The sequence below is a fragment of the Zingiber officinale genome, chromosome 4B (genome assembly GCF_018446385.1).
Source record: "Zingiber officinale cultivar Zhangliang chromosome 4B, Zo_v1.1, whole genome shotgun sequence".
NCBI classification, from domain to species: domain Eukaryota; kingdom Viridiplantae; phylum Streptophyta; class Magnoliopsida; order Zingiberales; family Zingiberaceae; genus Zingiber; species Zingiber officinale.
In genome coordinates this window covers 7939235-7960799 of record NC_055993.1, presented here as the reverse complement: position 1 = coordinate 7960799, position 21565 = coordinate 7939235, and the positions used below count along the sequence as shown (strand labels likewise).

At 40.2% G+C, this 21565-nt stretch overlaps 2 protein-coding genes across 2 annotated transcripts; one reads left to right on the top strand and one right to left on the bottom strand.

Moving 5' to 3' along the window:
* Positions 1-8178: 8178 nt before the first annotated feature.
* Positions 8179-11535, top strand: LOC121974628 (serine/threonine-protein kinase D6PKL1-like). The gene is made up of 2 exons (XM_042525777.1): positions 8179-9181; positions 10105-11535. Exons 1-2 carry the CDS (start codon positions 8301-8303, stop codon positions 10949-10951), a joined length of 1728 nt encoding a protein of 575 aa, XP_042381711.1. The 5' UTR covers positions 8179-8300; the 3' UTR covers positions 10952-11535.
* A 5130-nt stretch (positions 11536-16665) lies between these two features.
* On the bottom strand, positions 16666-21306 carry LOC121974627 (alpha-soluble NSF attachment protein-like). The gene is made up of 9 exons (XM_042525776.1): positions 21015-21306; positions 19724-19773; positions 19554-19626; positions 19258-19337; positions 18846-18997; positions 18045-18204; positions 17921-17968; positions 17238-17318; positions 16666-16998 (listed from the first exon to the last, which is right to left on the bottom strand). The coding sequence occupies exons 1-9, from the start codon at positions 21157-21159 to the stop codon at positions 16918-16920; spliced, it is 870 nt and encodes a 289-aa protein (XP_042381710.1). The 5' UTR covers positions 21160-21306; the 3' UTR covers positions 16666-16917.
* Positions 21307-21565: the final 259 nt, after the last annotated feature.

The following is a 21565-nucleotide window of genomic DNA, read 5'->3' as shown; positions in this document are numbered from 1 at the left end:
AGGATGTTATTTGTTAATAAATGTCATTTGTCCTTAAATTGCAAGGAATTAAAATAATGCATGATATGTTATGACATACATCAAAAAGAAATAATTTTCAAAAGAAAATTTCCTATAACTACATGATGTATGTATGACATGACATGGTATTTTTGTGTTTTTCATAATAAGACATGAATAATAAAAAAAATATGATGTCATGGCATATGATGGGCAAACAAAACATGACAAGTTTTAGTATTAAAAGAGATACCTAGATTATCTATCTAAGTATCCTTAATCCTTAGCTAAATTAAAATTTAACCCTAGATTGCCCACTATTTCCCAAGAAAATGCCAAAATTCAATTTTGACATTTCCTTTGATTTACCTATTGTGCCAATTTAAATTAAGCATATTCCTCAAATTTTGACACAAATTACTCTTTTAAAGAGTAACAACTTAAAATAAGGCTTAGACTTGCCTTTAATTTCCCAATAAAATGCCAACATCCCAACTTGGCATTTCTTTAGACTTGATTTCTTGTGCCAATTAAAATTATATCCAAATACTCAAATTTTTGGCACATCTTACTCTTTCCAAGAGTAAGCCATTAATCCTTATCATTTTCAAAGGTTAATAATAACCTTGAAAATTCTCTTAAAGTGCCAACTTTATCATGATTGGGTTAACTACCCTTTCAATTAGAGTTGACACTCTCTAATCCATCTATGGGGTAGAGAAAATGCTCCTAGGAACCCAAAACCTATTGGTGCTCCTTGGATGCTCTAGGTACTCACTAGGGATAACTTCCCTAGATACCTTCCTAATGACCTTGTTAGGCTTCTTAGAAGCCTTGGTCACACTTTCTAGGTCAACCCTAGGGATTTCTTCCCTTGTAACCTTCTTTGTGACTTTCTTGGACTTCTTAGAAGTCTTAGTCACTTTTGTTGCAAAAATACTCTTAGGAATAACCTTCCTAGTATTTTTGACTTGACCATTTGACCTACGGTTGGTTCCATAACTATATGGCACCCTATGGTAAGAAATTACATCCTTCTTAGCCTTAGGTTTGTATCCCAAATCTCTATGGCCATTGGATGGCTTTTGTACTCCTAGACCTAGGTTATGCTCTTTTTGCCCTTTTAGGATATTTTCCATCCTTTTTAGGGTCTTTTCTAGTTTATCAAGTCTTGACCTCAAGACTTGATTTTCCACCATTAAGTCCTTAGTTTTTGGTTTTTCATTAAATCCATAAGCATTTTTGTTTCTAGACACATACCTAAAATTCTTTATTTTCTTGCCTAGATTTTCATCTACCTTCCTAACCCTAGGTGTGGTAGTTTTAGCATGAAAAGCTATATGTTTCTCCTTAATGCTATCATGCTTCCTATTTCTATGGTAAATAACATTAAAATAATAAAAATTAGAATTAGCATGCTTTTTACCATGTTTCAAAGGAGTAGGCTCAATAAATGATACCTTTCTTTTTACCTTGGAGGCTCCCCCTTGAGTTGTGCTTCCTCCATAAGCCTTGACCGCTTTCTTCCCCTTGGGACATTGGCTCCTATAATGTCCCTTTTGATTGCAAGAGAAGCACACAATGTGCTTCTTGCTCTTCTTTGTTCCGGGGATGGTCTCTTTGGGCTTCTCCTTACCTTTTGGTGCCACTTGACTCTTTTTCTTGGCCAATTTAGGGCATTTGCTCTTATAATGCCCATACTCCCTACACTCAAAACATATGATATGATTTTTATTGTTAATTGGAACATTTTTACCTTCATGTGTAGGGATGACACTTGATCCTCCATTTGATTTAGCTTGACTTGTGGAGGTGGAAGTTTCTTCATTCTCTTCTTCTCTTGACCCGGATGTGGAGGCTTCTTCTTGCTCCGGTGTCAATGATCTACACTCCCCCTCAATCCTAGAGGTGGAGGCTTCTTCATCTTCATCTTGTGTATGAGACAAAGAGTATGCCCTCTCCTTGCCCTCTTCATTGCATTCCTTTGAAGATGAAGCTTCTTGGACTTCTTCTTCAGAAGATAAGCATCTCTCACCTTCAGAATTCTCCTCCTCTTGGTCTTGCTCCAATGAGTCACCCTCTTTGGATTTTTCTTGGATTGGTACAGTGGAGGGGATCTCATGAATCTTTGTCAATTTGCTCCATAGCTCTTTGGCATCTTCAAAATCTCCAATTTGCTCCAAGATGTTGCTTGGCAATAAATTGACCAAAAGCTTGGTCACTTTTTCATTGGCCTCACATCTTTGGATTTGTTCTTGGCTCCACTTGCTCTTCTTGAGTACTTTGCCCTTGGAGTTTGTTGGAGCTTCAAATCCTTCTATTAGAGCAAACCATTGCTCTATCTCCATCATCAAGAAATTCTCGATCCTTGATTTCAAAAGATCGAAGCTTGTTGAAATAAATGATGGAGGCACCCTTGTATCGAATCCAAGTCCGTCCTGGAATTCCATTGAAGTTGAGCTTGATAAAATCTTTGACTTGAAGAATTTTGCTCCAACTTCTTCACCCCTCTAGCTCTTTTCCCTTTCCGGCGATGATTCCGGTGAAGAGCAACTTTGCTCTGATACCACTTGTTGGGACCAAAATGTAGCTAGAGGGGGGGTGAATAGCTCGGCGCGCTCCTCGTGCTCTTCGTTGCTTGTTTCTTCAATAATATGCAGCGGAAATACAAGAAACAAAACATACAACGATAACACAACGGATTTACTTGGTATCCACCTCAAGAAGAGGTGACTAATCCAAGGATCCACACACTCACGCACCCTCCACTATGTGAACACTCCTTTTCGGTAACTACCGAAGGCGGAGAAGCCCTACACGTTCACACTACAAGAAGAAAGGGAAAGGAAACAAAATATAAGCAAAAGCTTACAAGTTTGCACAAGAAAACCCTAACCCTAGCTTTCTTATTCTTGTTGTAGATCCACCTCTTGACTTGGAAAAACCTCCAAGAACCTTCAAGATCTAGCGTGAGAACTGTGGAGAAGTCGCTGGAGTCACTGTGAGGATCGGAGATGAAAGCCGTGGAAGTTCTGCCGAGAGAGACGCTCGCCAACAGTTATATCCTACGCCAACGGTCAAATCCCGATCGATTAGATTGCTCCCAATCGATCGGTGAGGCTTTGGATCAATCGGTTGATCGATCCAGAGCGCCTCTGTGCTCTCGGGAATTGCCTGGATCGATCAGCCGATCGATCCAGGGTTTATCGTGCGAAATCACACCTCCCAATCGATCGGCTGATCGATCGGAGGCTCCCAATTGATCGACTGATCGATTGGGAGGCTTTCTGTTCGCGTGACACTTCTCCCCAATCGATCCACTGATCGATTGGGAGGAAGCTTGTCACAGGGACTCACCCAATCGATCGTCCTCCCTGTCGCAGGGACTCACCCAATCGATCGGCCGATCGATTGGGCATGAGCCAATTGATCGGCTGATTGATCCAGCTCCTTGATTTTGCCCAAAATCAACTCCAAAGTCCCCTAAACCAACATCCGGTCAACCATGAACTCTTGGTACATCATGCCTAGCATTCGGTCATCCTTGACCTGCTAGAGCTCGCTCACTAAGTGTCCAGTCAATTTCTTTGATCTACTTGGACTTTTCTTCGTGCCAAGTATCCGGTCAATCCCTTTGACCTACTTGGACTTTTCTAACACCAGATGTCTGATCAAACTTGATCCATCTGGATTTCCTGTGCCTGGCTTCACTCACCAGGACTTTCACCTAGCTTCACTCACTAGGATTTCCATATGCCTAGCTTCACTCACCAGGACTTCCATCTACCTAGCTTCACTCACTAGGTCTTTCAACTGCCTGGCTTCACTCACCAGGACTTCCTTTCTGCCTAGCTTCACTCACTAGGTCTTTCAACTGCCTGCCTTCACTCACCAGGACTTCCTTTCTGCCTAGCTTCACAAATAGGACTTTCACCTGGCTTCACTCACCAGGATTTTCCAGTCAAGTATCCAGTCAACCTTGACCTACTTGACTCTCCTTCACAATCTCACCACATGAACAATTGCACTTGCAATCTCCATGTCTTGTCTTCATGTATTGTCAAACATTGAAACTCAAACATCAAGACTCGAGCTTGAACCAATTCAAGCTCAGTCAACCAGGTCAACCCCTAGGGAATATTGCACCAACAGAAGCCAGATCAAGTTTCCGGTTGTAAGTCTTCAATTGAGCCTCGATCTGACTCAGCCTGCTGGCCTGCTCGGCCGACTTCTGCTGCTCCTCCGTCAAAAGTTGTTGGGCCCTCTCCAGCTCGGCCTTCAGCCAAGCGGACGGTGGTCCCCGGGAGGAAGAGCCTTCTCTAGAAATTTTGAGCTTCTTCATATCATCCTCCACCTGTGCCAACCGCTGGCACATGGCGATGTTCTCCACCCAGTACTGCGAACAGATATTAGTGTCGATCGGAGATCATTTATGAAGTAATAACTGAGAATACTAACCCCGGTGGACATCTCCAGATGACTGTCAGCCAACGCACCCGGAGGTTTCATGGCCGCTCGCGCCCTCGCCTCTTCCCAAATACGGGTGAGGCGAAGTAGACTTGGTGCTGAGGAGAGCTGGGTTGGTCGCCTGGCGCCAGAAGATCCTCCGTTGGGAGGCGAAGCGTGGCAGTAATAGATCGTCGTCCGGCCGGCGCTAACTGAGCAGAAGTAGAAGGACCAGAAGCTTGGGCGGAAGGTACCGGCAGAATGGCAGACCGAGTCACCTTCCGTCTAGCCGGCGGTAAGGAGGTAATCAGCTGAACGGGTAGTGGCTCCTGCAGCTCAGCCACGGACGGGGTCAAATCAGAGGAGGTGGCCTCCGTTGTTAGGGGAGTTGTAGTTGGGACGCCTCCCCCCGCGGCGGTTTGCACGGCCGAAGTGGCGGATCGGGAAGGCGCGTCTGTTTGGCGCCTCTTGCAAGTGAGCGACACATCATCGCCAGAGGACCCCGAACCCTCGGCGGGGATGGTGGGGGGTACCTCTTGGACCACTCCTGGGTCGGTGGCCCCTCCCACGCTGGGCGTCCGTTCGACGGTCCCATCACCCGTCGTTGTATTTTCTCCACCGGTTGCAGTTTCCCCAGCCGCGCCCTCTTGTGAGTCGAGGGGGTCAAGCCGAGCCGCTCCATATCCTTGGCAGCAGCCGCCTCGATCTCGGCCTGCTTGGCCTTCATTATACTGGCAGCTCGGGTGCGCATCATAATGTCAACTACAAAAGAAAAACAGAATCAGTTAGACTCAAAGGAAGAAGGTTTAAGAAATTTTATACCTAGGTTGCTCGGGAGCTGCACTAGGCTCGGACTCAGCCCGAAAATATACATTACACCCTCTGGAAGCAATTTATGAATATCGAACTTTAGCCCGACAAACATGTTAGTAGCATGGAGGTAATCTGGCTGAGTCTTGTATCTCTTCAGCTCGGGCGGAGGTGACAGAGCGGTCTGCTATTGAGTGCGGAAGCTTGGCCGCTCGGGAAGTCTGATGTAGAAGAAATACTCCTTCCAGTGCTTGTTGGAAGAGGGCATTCTATCGAAGAAAACTAAGTCGATGCGAGATTGGAATAGGTAGGTGCCCAGCTCGGACTGTTTGGGGTAGTAAAAGTAGTGGAAGACCTGAGGGGTCAGCGGGATGTTGTGCACTTTGAATAGCACGACTACCCCACATAATAAACGGAAGGAATTGGGGACGAGCTGGACGAGCGGGATTCAAAAAAAATTACAAACTTCGGTTATGAACGGATGAATGGGAAACCGGAGACCGGCCATGAACTGGCCTCGAAAGAAACAAATGGTGTCGGTCAGCGGGTTGTGTGGTCGATCGGACGGCCCGGCCAGGACAATCTCGTGGTCGGATGGGAGGTCAAAGGCATTTATAAGATGTGTCGTGTTGCCCGCATCAAACCTGGTCTCTATGGCGGTATACCAGGGACTAGGGGCGAGGCCGACTGGCTGGGAAGAGCTGGCCATAAGTAAAAGACGAAGAAACAGAGGAGTTCGTTAAGAAGATCGTCGGAAAAACGGTGGAGGTTCACCGGGTAAGACAGCGGGATGCCGAAAAACGCTAATAGGGGAGAAAAGAAAACGAATGAATAGGAGCCAGAGCTTACAGGAAAGGGAGAGGCCGCTAGAGGAAGCTGGAAGTCGCTGGAAGACTGGAGGCAAGCAACGTGGCCGGAGCGAACAGTTGGAGGGCAGGAGGAGAACGCAGAGGAAGACACGGCGACGTTGAGGCTTTATAAAGATAGTCGTGGCCGATCGGGGCCGTCCGATCTAGGGCGCAGGAATCGGGGTGCACATTCGACAGTTGAATTCGAACCGCCAAACGTCACATCAGCAGCTGTCACCTCGGACGTGCGACGACTGCGCCAACGACATGTGGCGTCATCCCACAAGATAGCATTTAATGGGCACGTGCTCGGCCTTAATGGAAAAGATTTGCACGCATCGCGAGGAGATGCGGATGGCGTCAGCATTAGCTGACCGCCCTGCACCCCTTCGGCAACGGTAAGGAAAAGTATCCAGAAATGACAAGTACAAAGGCACGAAGCACTGACCGAGGGAGAAAGGTCAGCCCCACGGAGACCGAGCGGGATCCCACTCATCTATCAACTGACCGACAAACTACTCACCAACCTGTTTGTCCAGTCAGTCGGACTTTCAGCCTCCTTCGACTAGACTTGAAAGGGAAGCATGTGATCCGGTGGTAAAGAGGAGGGGCCGCCCGGCTGGAGGCCGAACACCTGACGGACGTTTGACCAGGCGGATTACCTTCCTGATCAGCAGGAGGAATAACCGACTCGACATTTCGACAGCTTGGTCTGACGCCGAGTTTTCGACGCTCACAAGGCAAAGCGAAAAGAGACAAAGGCCGAGCGGCCATCCCGCTGGCTAATAGTAGACTCGGCATCAACCCTGCAGTTAAGGCTCACTCGCTCGACATGGTGGGTGCGGACACCAAGTCACCGGCCGAGCGGGCATTCGCCCGGACGCCGTTATCCGACGTGGCCTCCGCTCGACCCAGGAAAGGCACTAGCCGAGCGGTTCCTCCGCTCGGCCCGATAAAGGACAGAGGGAGCAGGTGGTCTTTCTGGGAACTAATGTCGCCGACAAGAGGCATGGCCAGCGACCTGGTCGGACAGAGAATCGTACGGTGGAAACTTCCACTGTCACATCATAGATATGCTCGTGCTATTAAGGTAGGGTGTCGGACATGCTTTTTTGACACATCCATTGCAGGTATGTTTTAAGGAGCGTGCACACCTCGGGGAGCGTGGGCGCGCCTCTGGGGAGTCCTATATAAGGACCTCCAAACTTCGACGGAGGTATGCTCACTATTTTACTGTAGCTACAGTTCTCGTTTCCTCTTTGTCTACTCCTTTCCGCCGGAGATTTGACTTGAGCGTCGGAGGGCCATCACCGGGGAACCCCTCCCCGGTACGACGCTGTGTTTACAGGTTCCCGGCAGCAAAGGATCTACTTCTTCGGAGTCTTCAACCAGTCAATAGGAGCGTCACATCCCGAGCGTCTATCGGCTCAGCTCTCAGACAAGATCACCTGCAATGCCCGATTTCATTTTACCTTTTTCCTTTCTTTTTGTTATCTTCGGATCCATTGGACGAGTTTTTTTTTCATTTAGGTCTACATGTAGACTCGCATCTTGATTAGATGAGATGCTGTAGATCTACTAATCATTGTAGATTTACTATCTTTTTTTTATTCCACTGGCAAAAAAAAAAAAAAAAAAAAATAAATAAATAAATAAATAAAGACAAAAGATCTAATGTTTTTGGTCCTATGCAAGTCCTGTGTCAGGGCCTGATATATTAGGCCCTGCGTGCGCAGGGCCCAAGGAGTTGTCAATGACAACATTTTTTTATATATATATAAATAAATGCTTTAAATGCGTTCAATTGACATTAACACCAGATCACATTGATTTAATACCAGCATATTGATTATAACTTTCCAATAACGTATCAATGTGGATCCTCTTATATTGCAATTGTAACTGTGATATTAATAAATTCGTCAGTAGGGTTAGTTTTAATAAATCTCATAATTATTTATAGAATTATCTTAATTGCAATGGTAACTGTGATATTGTACTATTATTCTGACTCAATTTCATAATTATTTTTGCATTTTTGGTGTTATCATTTTTGGCCAGGGTTGTTGTGAAGACGTGTGTTGCAGCCTTTTGTTGGGGAAAAGAGAGTTTTGGTGATGATAGCACAAGAGACGCACAAGAAGCAAAGCAGAAGACTAAATTGGAACACAAGATTGGAATTTGGAGGAGAGGGTGATGCCGACCTCCGACGACTGCTCCGAACCCCCGCCTCTCAGCCCTTCCGCCGCCGCCGCAGAGCCTCTCAGCCGCAGCATCTTTCCCCTGTCTAGCCCAGCGGTCTCCGCCCCCCGCCGCGCCTCCCTTTCTTCCTTGATCGCGGACTCACCTCCCCAGGACGATTCAGTCGTCCGCGAGCGAAATCTTGCTCTCCCCTCCTCTCCTGGCCATGCCAGCCGGATTGCGGCGCCCCCCGACGTTTTCTTCGAGCCGATGCTAAGCCTCTCCGACGCCAAAGACGACTGCTTGAGCTTCGTCACCGCTAGGGTCAGCCATGGTACCGCTTGCAGCGTCGGCGCCCGCTCTACGGTCAGCGATTTTCAAGACGAGGACAGCCGGCGGAACCCTGACTCGAGCGGCGACGACGATGCGGACGATGAATGCAGCAGCAGCAGCAGTTGGTGCAGTGGCTGGAGCAGCACTGCCGGCGGCTGGTGGGCGAAAAAGCCGCACCAGGCGAATGATGGGCGGTGGGACGCCATCCGCGCTGTTAGCATACGTGACGGACGTCTTGGATTAGGGCACTTCAGGCTCTTGGAAAGGCTTGGGAGCGGGGACATCGGTTGTGTATACCTCGCCGAGTTGAGGGGAAAAGGAAGCCCCCTGTTCGCTGTGAAGGTGATGGACAAGGCGGCGCTTGTGAGCCGCAAGAAGCTGAGCAGGGCGCAGACGGAGAGGGAGATTCTGCAATGTCTTGACCACCCGTTCTTGCCGACCCTCTATGCACACTTTGAGACTGAGAATTTTTCTTGCTTGGTGATGGAGTTCTACTCCGGCGGCGATCTCCGCTACCTCCAGCAAAGGCGACCTGGAAAATGCTTCACTGAGACTGCTGCAAGGTAATATGTTGTAACTGTAGCATCTTTGTGGAAGCATCATTCATTTTGAATTATTCAAACGATGAAATGCAAATCACCAATTGAATTATTACCATGGCTTTTTGTTTGTTTGTTTGTTTGTTTTCACATTCTTAGTCTTCATCAAACATTGTTGAACATCAAGCTTTAGGCTTTTCTTTCTATCCTTCTAATGGTTTTTTTGCTTCCAATGCAATGCATTCTGCTCTCTAAAATACTAGTCACTTATCTCCACATATAACTGTTAGAAGTTTGAACCATGTGGTGTAAAATGCTTACACCCAATTTAATGATATCAACACGTCGAGGCTCTATGATGTCCCTTACTCCACTCAGAGCTTCCAATGGCAATAGACTAAATTGTGGCCACATAATCTCTCCCATAAGTGTTGACATCCTTTTCCAAGTCCAAAGTCTAGTAAAATGTGAGGCCCAATGACTTAGCCAATTGAGTTATAGACAGTTCACTTTTGTCGCATCTTCTCTGGGGTGATTAAATATTTCTTAATCAAACCTTGTAATTTGCTTCTCATTATATAGTAAATAGTAACCTTTATCTCTACTTAATTATACCATAATTAGGCAAGATTTCGCATGTATTGTAGTTGTCTGATGCTTATATTGAACATTTATTCAACACTTGCAAATCATTATAAGTGGCAATGAACCATCTGCCTGATATTTGTAATCTTAACTAGCCTGCTGAAATCTATGCCTCATATGTTGCTTGAACTTTGTTGCTAACATGGAACTGATTCTTGTTTTGATTACTATCTGAAAATAAGTAGAAATGATGAACATAGTCTGCCAATAAAGTCACCATGCTTTATATAAAAATAAAAAAATTAACTACAATGTGAAGATACTTCTTAACTCTACAAGCATGAAAACTTTTTATGATTCAGGTTTTATGTTGCTGAAGTTCTTCTTGCTTTGGAGTACCTTCACATGCTTGGGATAATTTATAGAGATCTCAAGCCAGAGAATGTATTGGTAAGAGATGATGGACACATAGTGCTATCTGATTTTGATCTCTCTTTAAGGTGTGCGGTTTTTCCCACTCTGGTGAAATCCACGAAGAGTAGTGGAAGACACAGTCAACCTTCTTGTATTGAACCCAGTTGCATGAAGCACTCATGTCTGCAGCCTACTTGCTTCTCACCACATCTGCCGGGTGTCAGGAGATCCAAGGCAAGCAAAGCATGCACAACTGATGTTGGAAAACCGCATCAAACACTTCCCGTGCTAATCGCGGAGCCCTCAAGTGCCCATTCCATGTCCTTTGTGGGGACTCATGAATATTTAGCACCTGAGATCATCAAAGGTGAAGGGCATGGTAGTGCTGTGGATTGGTGGAGCTTTGGGATACTTCTCTACGAGCTTCTGTTTGGAAAGACACCATTTAAAGGGTCTGGAAACCGTGCTACCTTGTTCAACGTGGTGGGAGAGCCACTAGAGTTCCCTGAGTTTCCTACTATCAGTTTTGCAGCACGAGATCTGATCAAAGGCCTGCTTGTGAAAGAGCCCCAGCAAAGGCTTGCTTATAGGCATGGCACTGCGGAGTTGAAGCAACATCCTTTTTTTCAGAGCATTAATTGGGCACTTATACGGTGTGAAAGCCCACCAGATGTGCCAAAGATGAATAAGTTTAAAGTTGGCACAAGCGGTGATTTTACAGTCACAGTTAATGGGAATATGGTGGGAGTGAATGTGAAACCATCCGGCAAATATCTAGACATGGATTTTTTTTAACTTAGAGATCCTTCTATATTGTGCGTGTGTTTTTTTTTCTCCCACGATTTATCTTTGCAGTCTGCGCCCAAAAAGGTTCTAAGGAGATGACTTTGCTGTGATAAGTGGGTGAATTATGTTGACTTGCTATCATGGAACTGTTTTAGGGATCAGGGAACAGATTCATTGCTTGAGGTTCAACATTTTCAAAGAAAAAGGAAAAAGTGCAGCTCTTCAACCATGAAAAGTTGTCATTAGAATCTCTGTACAGAAATCTGCAGAGCAGATTTGTGCTAATTGTTCCTTGATTATTCTCTACCCAATGACAACTGCTACTTGTGAATCTGAAACATATAGAAACTCAGCAGAACGATAGCACCAAGCTGCATAGTGCAAGACTGCAGACTGCTATGAAGAAGGATTTCTGCAGTTCTAGCTCAGTTTGAGTTGAGTTGATCACCGTGTCGCAATTGTCATTACTTTACTGTTTTGTTCCTTTTTTTTTTTTTTTTGTTTCACTCGCTATTTGTAGATCGAGTTCATTGTATATTGAGATTGTAGTTAAGAACTAATTAGTTGTAATTAAGTGCAATCGGCCAGTACTACTGTATGTTGCCCAAACTGAGCGCTTATAAGCCCAGGTGTCTAGCTTAGGGCTGCAAATGAATCGAGTCGGCTCGCGAGTTTTTCGAGCCGGCTCGCGAGTTTTTCGAGCCGGCTCGAAAAATATTCGATTCGTATTCGAATTTATCTAATTCGAGCCGAACTCGAACATGTTCGAATTTTTTTTTAAACTGAACTTGAGCCCAAATTATATTATTCGAGTCGCTGGCGAGTTTTAATATTTATTAATATAAGTTAAATATATATTAAATAAATAAATTTCGAACTTTCGAACCTATTTTCGAGCAATAATTCGAACAATTCGCGAACATATTCGAATATTTTCAACTGAACTCGAATCCGAGTTCTAATTCGAACCGAACTCGAACTCGAACTCGAGCCCTAATTTGAACCGAATTCAAATCAAACATTTTGAATTTTTTGACCTTCAAATCGAGCTTGAACTCGAATATACTTATTTCGAGCCGAATTCGAACTTTAAATTTTTTTACATATTCAGCTCAATTCGATTCGTTTACACCCCTAGTCTAGCTATCCTTTCACCTCAAAGATAGCCGGTCCAGTCCTATAGAAAATTCCCATCAGTTATTGGAAAAATCCGAGAAATATAAATGGGTCATGATGGACAGCCCAACATCATGACTGTTCTGCAATAGCATCGCAGACAATTATTTGCACAGTGCGACAATCAAACCCTCGCTATTTGAGAAATTCATTCATCCGTTTTCTATCACACCAACCCCAGGAAGCAACTAAATGCTTATTGTATCATTGTATAACGTCTCAAGGCTGACCCTGACTTTTGGGAGCCCTCGGCGAAAAGAGAAAAAGAGACCTTATAATTTATTTTTTTTACTAACATACAATTTGAATAGAGCAGTTTAATAATAAAACTTAAAAAATAATATATTTTATTTAAAATATGATGAACTCCATACAAAATATATTTTCCAAGTTTCTCCAAAAAGAGTAGTCCCTACAAATACAAAAACAAAACAAGTATCAAATAATCATTGAAAAAATCTAGATCTTCTAGCATTTTGGGAAGCAAAATCATCAATAAGATCTTCCAAATCAAGTTTTTCTAACACCTCATTTTCAATGCATAAAATTGCCAAGTCATTTAATCTTTCTTGAGATATAGTTGAACACAAGTGCGATTTTATCAATTTTAGTTTAGAAAAATTTCTTTCTGTTGATGCTACAGTAATGAGTATAGTTAACAAAACTCTATAAGCAATGAAAATATTAGGAAAACAATATAAAACTTTTACAATCTCAATAACTTCAAAAGCTGACTTTGTTTCTATTGGTAAACACATTTGTAGCACTTGCAATTCAGAAAATAAATCATCAGTATCAATATCAGACTTGTCATGATATTTTAGAGCAACTTGAAGATTATCACAATACTCATGCAATCTATTATCATTCATTGAAAGAAACTTTTTAGGATTGAATAAAAAACTAAAAATGTTTTCAAAGATTTCTAATTGTTCAAATCTATTTTTTAAAGAGGAAATAACAATATCAACGACAACAATAAAATAATTAATCCTAAAAGATTCCTCGGCAGATTGTGAAATCTCTTCATGATAATTTTCATCAAATTATTTCTTTCTATGAGTTGTACGTTTTTGAGGAAAAATAGGATCAATTTCTATTTTAGATGCAATCTCTTTCGCTAATGTCATAGCAGATTGGAAACCTTCCTCCCTATATCTTTCAAAATAAGAAATCAATCATCTCAAAATCTTTATTACAATATCAATTTGCATATCTTTAGATTGCAACTTTTTACTAATCAATTCAACTTTTTTCAAAATGTTATGCCATATAGTTATGCCCAACAAAAATTCAAAACTTTCAAGTTCATGTGTTACTAAAGATTCAGCCTCACTCCTAGTCTTAGCATCTTCACTAACTTTCGATAATTCATATAAAGCTTTTCTTATCTCATTTGGTTGAGTTATTATGGATGTGATACTATTAACATGACTTTCCCATCTTGTTGTTGACAATGACTTTAGAGTTAATTGATGAACATGATCTTGTAAAATCTTCCACCTTTTTGTAGAACTAGCAAATAAAGTATACATGCGTTGTACAATTCCAAAAAATGACACGGCCTTAACACAAGAATTTGTCATATCACAAATTGTTAAATTAAGAGAATGACAAGCACATAGCATATACAATGCTCTTGGATTTATTTCATGAAATCTCTTTTGTACACCTTGATTTTTACCTTTCATATTAGAACCATTATCATAACCTTACCCCCTCACATTATCAATATCAAGTCCAAGGGTTTCTAAAACAGATTATAATTCATTAAAAAATTCTAATCCAGATGTATCATCCACTTTTAAAAACTCTATAAAATACTTATTTACCTTTATAGGACAAACTAAGACATACACACATCGAATTATCAAAGTCATTTGCTCATAGTGACTTACATCTGAAGTACAATCAAGTATCACTGAAAAATATTTTGCCTCTTTTATTTTTTCAATTATAGTATTTCTGACTTTAGAACTTAATATAATAATCAACTCATTTTGAATCTTATGACTAAGGTAATGATAATGAATCTCATTATTTTGAATACGTCTAAAATGACCTTGCATTACCAAATCAAATTCTACGATTAATTCAAGTAGCCCCAAAAAGTTACCATTACTACTTTGGTAAATTTTTTCATTATCCCTACGAAAAGCCAAATTATGTTTAGCAAGACATTTCACAACAGAAATAATCCTAGCTAAAATAAATTTCCAATGTTCTTTCTCTTTCTTAATTTGCACTTGGATCTCTTTGTCAATTGTTTTATTCTTTTTCAATCTAATTTCCAAATCAATCCAAGTTTTCATGTTAGTAACATGCTCAATACCATTCTCATGTTGTCTAAGTCTATCACTTAAACGTTTCCAATCATTCAGACCTTCATTTGCCAACAAACTTTTATTTTTCACTAATTTAAACAATTTGCAACAAAAACAATATACTCTGTTTGCATCTTTCGAGTATACAAGTCATTTTCTATCTTGATTCTCTCCATTTGGTAATTTTCTTGTGTAATAAGAATATGAAAAATGTCTCGAAAGCTCATCTACAGTGAACTTAAGATTACTTTCTCTTATAGGACCTTTCTCTACCAAAAGATTTCTTGTTTTATTATCAATGTTATCCTAAGATCTTGGATCATATATATCCAAAACATGACCAGTTTTCTCTAACTCATTTTCATTCTCAATTATATTACCAACTTCTACATTCAAATCATTATCATCATTTTCTCTCAATTCTTCTAACTCATTCATTGCATGATTATTCTCATCATTTTCTATCAATTCTTTCTGCTCATTGATTGCATGATTATTAAATTCTTCTTGATTACTCAGTTGTTGCTCATTTGTTGTATAATCATTTAGTTCTTCTTGATTACTTAGTTGTTGCTCATCTATTGCATAATCATTAAGTTCTTGATTTTCTTCTTGTAATTCATCAATTGAATCTTCAATTGAAGAGCTAGTTTTAAAAAATTGATGAAGAGTACCTTTCTGAGTTTTAATAATCTCTTCTACGCTTTTTCTTTTATTTCTTTTCTGACTCCAGATAGATATTTCTTTGAAAACATGCTTGTAATACAAATTTCAAGTGAAAATAAAACACACAAAACTAGCAACAAAGCTAGATAGTAGTAACGAAATAAAGACAAGTAGTGAAAATAATAGTAAAAGAGCAATAAAACATGATTTGTGCTTGAAGCAATCGATAGATGTCACTTTTACAATAATTTCCAACTGAACCACAGATCTAAGACAAGGATCACTGAGAGATGGAACTCACAACAGTTTTACTCTTCGAGCAAATTCAAACACTTCTTCCCTAGATGAACTCAAACATGAGTCACTGACTTGACCATCCAGAAACCAAAGCTATGAAAGAGAGAAAGAAAATCAGTAAATCACCTCCACTGTTGTTGAAAATTTCCAAAAATGATCTCTAAATGCTGTTGACACTTGACAGTGATCAGATTCAGAAGCTGACAGTTTTTATTTTTCAAGCACAAATCTAAACTGATTTTTCCCAGATGGAATTGTGTTCGGCAACTCTCCTCCTTCAAAATCGACAGCTTTCTTGATCAACAAGTTCTCCTATAGGCTACAAACTACAGAGTGCGGACCTGCAATTGTGAGGATAGAACCACATAACCATGATCGATCGAGAAGACAGAAAGAAAAATCTTGCAAAACAACAATGCAAAAAGGATAAAAGGAAACGAGAGATGGTACCAAGCAGAGATTCCTTCGTTTTTTTCACAGCACCTTATTGATGCTTCAAAGAATCAACGGTTCAAAGCAAAGATGAAAGGTGCTGCTTCAAAGCAAGGATGAAAGGTGCTGCTTCAAAGCAAAGGATGGTTCAATATCACTGTGCTACCTTGGAAAGGAAAATTTGCCTCGGAAAGAAAACATATTTTTTTGAAAGTATTTTCTTAAATTATATATATATATATATATATATATATATATATATATATACACAGAAATGATCTGCTGCGGACAAAGCCGAGCGAACCGGCGGACTTGGTTCCCTGATCGGTCCAGAGACCGATCAGAAAGGCAAGTCCGCAGCGGTCCGCACGGCTTTATCCGCAGCAGATCATATATATATATATATATATATATATATATATATATATATTAATCTTTATTAAAACAATCTAATAAAATATAATTTCTTAATTTTTATTAAACTAATATATATATTAATTATGTTTGTCGAATTTGGGGTCCCTAAAAATCGGGAGCCCCTGTCGCCCCCGGTGACATGTCTCAGGGTCGGCCCTGTAACATCTTATAGCATACTATAATCTTCCATATTATGTATTATTATTTTTCTCTTGTATATTACAATTTTTAAATTTTCTCAAATCAGGCAGTATGATTATTTAAACCAGTGTATTATCGCATCAATGTTTACGTTGATCATTGCCGATACATGATTGAATTGGCATCTATTACCATACCACTAAAGTGTATTTGTCTGTTGATTAAAGATTATGAATCAACTAACCTGAGATTAAAATAGAAAACACCCACTAACAGAAATATATCATATTGTTTAGAAGCCAGTGAAATAGAACCAAGAAGACAAATATAAGCCTTATTGAATTGTCAAAGTTAGCGATCTCCAGAGTAAATGATAGGAAAGGCAAAGGGGCGACACTTGCACACAACTCAAAAGCATTGACCTCATCTTCGAACCTGAACCAAACTCTTCGAACCAGGACCACCATGAAAGGATCATGTTCAGACAAAGATATAGACAACGATGCCGATACTTAGCAGGAATTAGGTGAGATCGTCTTCCTCTTCTTCCTTCAATTTGATGGTGTTCTTCACTCGCAGCAGAAGAGTAGTTTTCCAAGAATCCTGGTGTCAGTTTAGATTGTATCGTCAACAAGATTGCTTTAAGTGTAACAAGTTAACCAGGACAAATACTTGTGTTATATTTTTTCATGAGGAAAAGACAAGGAAAAGATATTAGCAGTGATTAGGAAATATTTATCAACTTTTATGTTCTTGCTACTCCATCAAATGCTAGATCAAGTAGAACATAAACTTTTAAAGTATGATGGGACCGATCGACAATGTTAATAGAAAACGCATACCAGCCTGGTCATGCTGTCATATTCTTGAACTGCATCTGTAAATTTCACAACATCTCCCTCATCCAGTGCTTCTGCTAAATTCTGCAATAAAGTGGTACTTTGATTGGTGAAATTCATGTAACTTTAAGAACTACAAATAATTTTTAACAAATCCAATCAGACGTATGCTAATCCAGATGATTTTATTAAGTTTGAATAGTTTAAGAAACTCAAGTATAATTTGGTTAATAAATAATTCAATAAATTTTTTAGAATAAAAAAAATGGACAAGGAACGAATGGAATAAAAGCATGATAGTAGCAAATAAAAGTGCCATGCAATGTTATTCTAATAGCAAACGAATTAAATTGATAAAACATGAAACCTTGGAATGCGATAAAGTTTTTGAAAATTAATTTGACCATGAACCGATAGTTGGGCATTCTATATACTCTCTATAGTTTAACACATTTCACCTTTCTTTTAACAAATTTGATAAGATCTATCCGTGATGAAATAGATTCTATGAAATTAAGTCAACTATCTTGGGCCGATTGCATAGATATTATCCTTTCAATGAGATAAATATTATGTGAACTTTTCTAGCAAATAATACTTGCAGGAACTTGGTTGACTGAGTAAAGAAAACTGATCTGCAAGTGAAAAGTCAAGCCTATATCACCGGAAAACCATCTAAGTCTTACAGATAAAAGCTTGTATTCCCGTGTGCCTGAAAAGGTGGGATCAAGTTCCTGCACAAGATGTACCACCAGGTTAAATGATCTTTGACATAAAAAGGTCGTCAATTACTAGCCAAGATGCACAAACCTCATATCGTTCTAATGCATTTGTAACTGCAACAACATCACCTTTGCACAGCTGACATATTCCAGCATTCAGTAGAATCCCTTTGACACTATACTTGAGAAGATTGTTATTGATGGACTGTCGTGCAATCACTTCAAGTATTCCAATTGCCTTTGGGTATCTGAAAAAATAACATGTCTAGTTTGTACACAACCACAACCAGAAGCTAAAATTTTCTGAAGCTAAATATATCATATGCACATGCTGATTCTACTAAATATACAAAGAACATATGATCTATAAATTGTTTGCCAATCAACAAGGCAAATGGTACTCGTTGCAATTTTCAGAATTATAGGTTAACAAAAAAAAGTACATAACAGACAGAAAGTAAAACATTACTTAAGACGACAGGCATTATGGTCAAAGAGATATGAGTTGTTTGCTGAGTCCAGATTCAATGTGGTAGACATAAGAGTTCCAGAAACCAAATATGCAGAAAAGAGGTAGATATCAAGGTGTTTCAATAAATACCACTAAGACAGCTAAAAGTAATCTTCTTCAGGTCTGCACTGAAAAACATCAGGAATGGTAAACCAATAAGACGGTCTACCGGCTAAACCTAATTCTAAAAGGGGAAGGCAAGGCGAAAACTAACATTCCAGCACATTGGATCTAACAGTGCACAATCAGTACACCAACTGAAAGGCTTAGTCATAATCATAATTGCTGGTAAGGAACAGAAACTAGCCAAAAATATTAGAGATGATTGACAATTTGATGTGGTAAAATAAAGAACAAATGTCAACAAGTTACACTTACTGCTCCAGTTGAGCTGCAAATTGTGCAACCTTTTGGTTACATTGATTGGCAGAAGTTGTCACTTCCTCACTTTGAAAGAGATCAGCTGCCCGTTCAAAGTACACAATAGCCTTCTCTAAATCCTGTGCTTGCTCATATAACTCTCCAAGCTCCTGTAATATGACAAAATGAAATCCACAGCAAAAGAAAATAAAATAACTAAAAACATCCTAAGTTCATACACGCACAGCATCAACTTAAAATCAGGGAACAATCACCAGCAAGGATTGTCCCGGCAATTTTATTCCAAGCACAAGAACTGGAGAGATTTTTATACTCAAAACTATATAATCGCTAGATTATGCAGTAGAATGGTACAGTCCATCGAGAAAATACCACAAGAGAACATCAGCAGTGAAAGCCAGATCTTCACCTTGCAATATCTTGCAGCCATATTTAGTCTACCAATCTCCAGGAAAAGGTTAACAGCCTGGTTTAATGATTCGGCAGCATCTGCATCAACATGGATTATGTTTTTATCCAAATAGCAAAGTAACATGTTGAAAATGCGTACCCACTTTTTAGCTTTGACAACATAAAGATGTTAATTAGTTAAAAACTGGAAACAGCAAGAAACATGGAACTCAAACATGTAATAGAGTCAAAGAAGTAGCAACTGGTTTGAATGAAGGAGGCGCCTGATTGAGCTTTGCTCAGATGAATATATACCTTGAATTGAGATTTTCTTGTAACAATTTGCTGCATCAACATATGATGTGGCAGCTTCATGCTTGCTATCTAACTGCATAATGATACCAACATGAATGATTAAATGCCACTAAAATTGATAATATGTGAAACTACTCATCCTATCAAACTCATGAATAATCTTATCTAACCTTCAATTGACAGTCAGCAATTTTGATGTACACTGATCCAGCTCTGTCCCCTGCAGTAGCAAATTAAGCCATTAATTAAGAAGCAATACAAAAACAGAGTTGTCAACTAGAAATTAAAATAGTCAAAATAATGTTTATTGATTTAAATTTAATCAAATTTGACGCAACTAAAAGAGTAACTGATGCCTTTTGCTGAGTATTGCGGACAAAATAGAACTTCCAACGAAGCTCAAACAAGTGCAATCATTCAGAAGAAAATTAAGGAATAATTATTTTGCAAAGGAAATAACATAACAACTTGCTACCATCAAATCAAACAATAATATCGGCCAAATAAAGAAATAATCAACAGACCAAAACAGCAATAATAATTGATGAATTTAGATCCTCATAGTCTGACTCTGTAATATCTAATTGGCATCTGATTCAGTATATGATGAAATGACTTCTGGGCAACATATTGTATCCTAGGAGGCACAACTCATCTAACCGGAGGCAAGCTACCAATCTAAATCTCCCTGTTAATTTAAGCAATTGAATAAATGGGACAAGATTTGATTTGATTAAATCAACATTACTTTGAATTGGATCTTAAGTCAAACTCAAACAAGGTAAATAATTTGCTCATATGGCTATGCTAGGAATTTATTTATACACTTATGTGGAATCCAAATCAAACAAGGACTAGGTTATTTGATTATATTACCACAAAATACCATAAATGTGTTTACCAATTTATGTTGACAAATTTAGGCGTTGTTGTATTTTTGACAAATGGCATTCATGTGTTCATGTCAAACTGATGTCAGAGACTAGCGAGTGATGGGAATATAAAATGACCACTTGACCATAATGTTACTGCGACCAAAAACATAGCCGATGCCGATTAATTATAGATACTGAATGCCACTAATTCGACCTACAAAGCTCTAGGATTCACTAAATTCGCAGCTAAAAACTACTACTTATCACCAATAGCCAACATTTAACGAAAAAAAAACCTAGGCAGTCGTCTTCCGATCTGATATCAAATGGGAGAGAAACCAGAATCCAACAAGCGCAATACAAAATTACTTGAGCATACTCCGCTCATCCACCAGAACCGAAGGCGAATCCGGATAAGGATTTTGGTCATCGCTAAAACCTTTCATGTAAAATAAAACAAGTAAATCCTCCTAACCTAAGAAGGGCGATCGAAAAGCAGATTTCTCCAACCAAGCACAAACATGCAATGGGGAAAAAAAACCCTAACTTTCAAGGGGCAGAACCATAAATGAGGCAAGGAAAATACAGTTTTTTGCGAGCTTGAACCAATTGGCGGCCTTTTCGAACAAATCGGTGGCGTCATCGTACTTGGATCCGAAGATTCCCCATCCTGATAGCTTCTTCTCCGCCTTCTGCACGAACTCCTCGGCCTTGGCGCTCTGATCCGCCATCTCCTCTTCCTCCGACGTTCTGATGGCTTCCTCTCAGCGCAAGAGCGGCCGCGGACGTACACACGGAATAGGAAAGCAAGGCGAAGGGGAAGAAGGCCCTGCGATCGCAGGTAAACCAATGTTGCTTACAATGGGCAAATGCCTTGACATCGTAAAATCTCACATTACCTTTATACCCTTGGATTTAGACTCAGGCCAGCTCAAATTACAACCGGGCCAACGAAGAAACCTTGCCGTAGTTTATTTTTAAAAATAATATCATTCTTTGCCAGTTATCTTTTGTGAATACGATCCTTATTTAGTTTAGGGTCGATACATTTAATCTAAGCTACCACTTGATCTTTTATTTGTTCCTTTGTGAAAGTTTGCCCATGGAAATAGAATGTCATTCCTTGCCAATCAATGT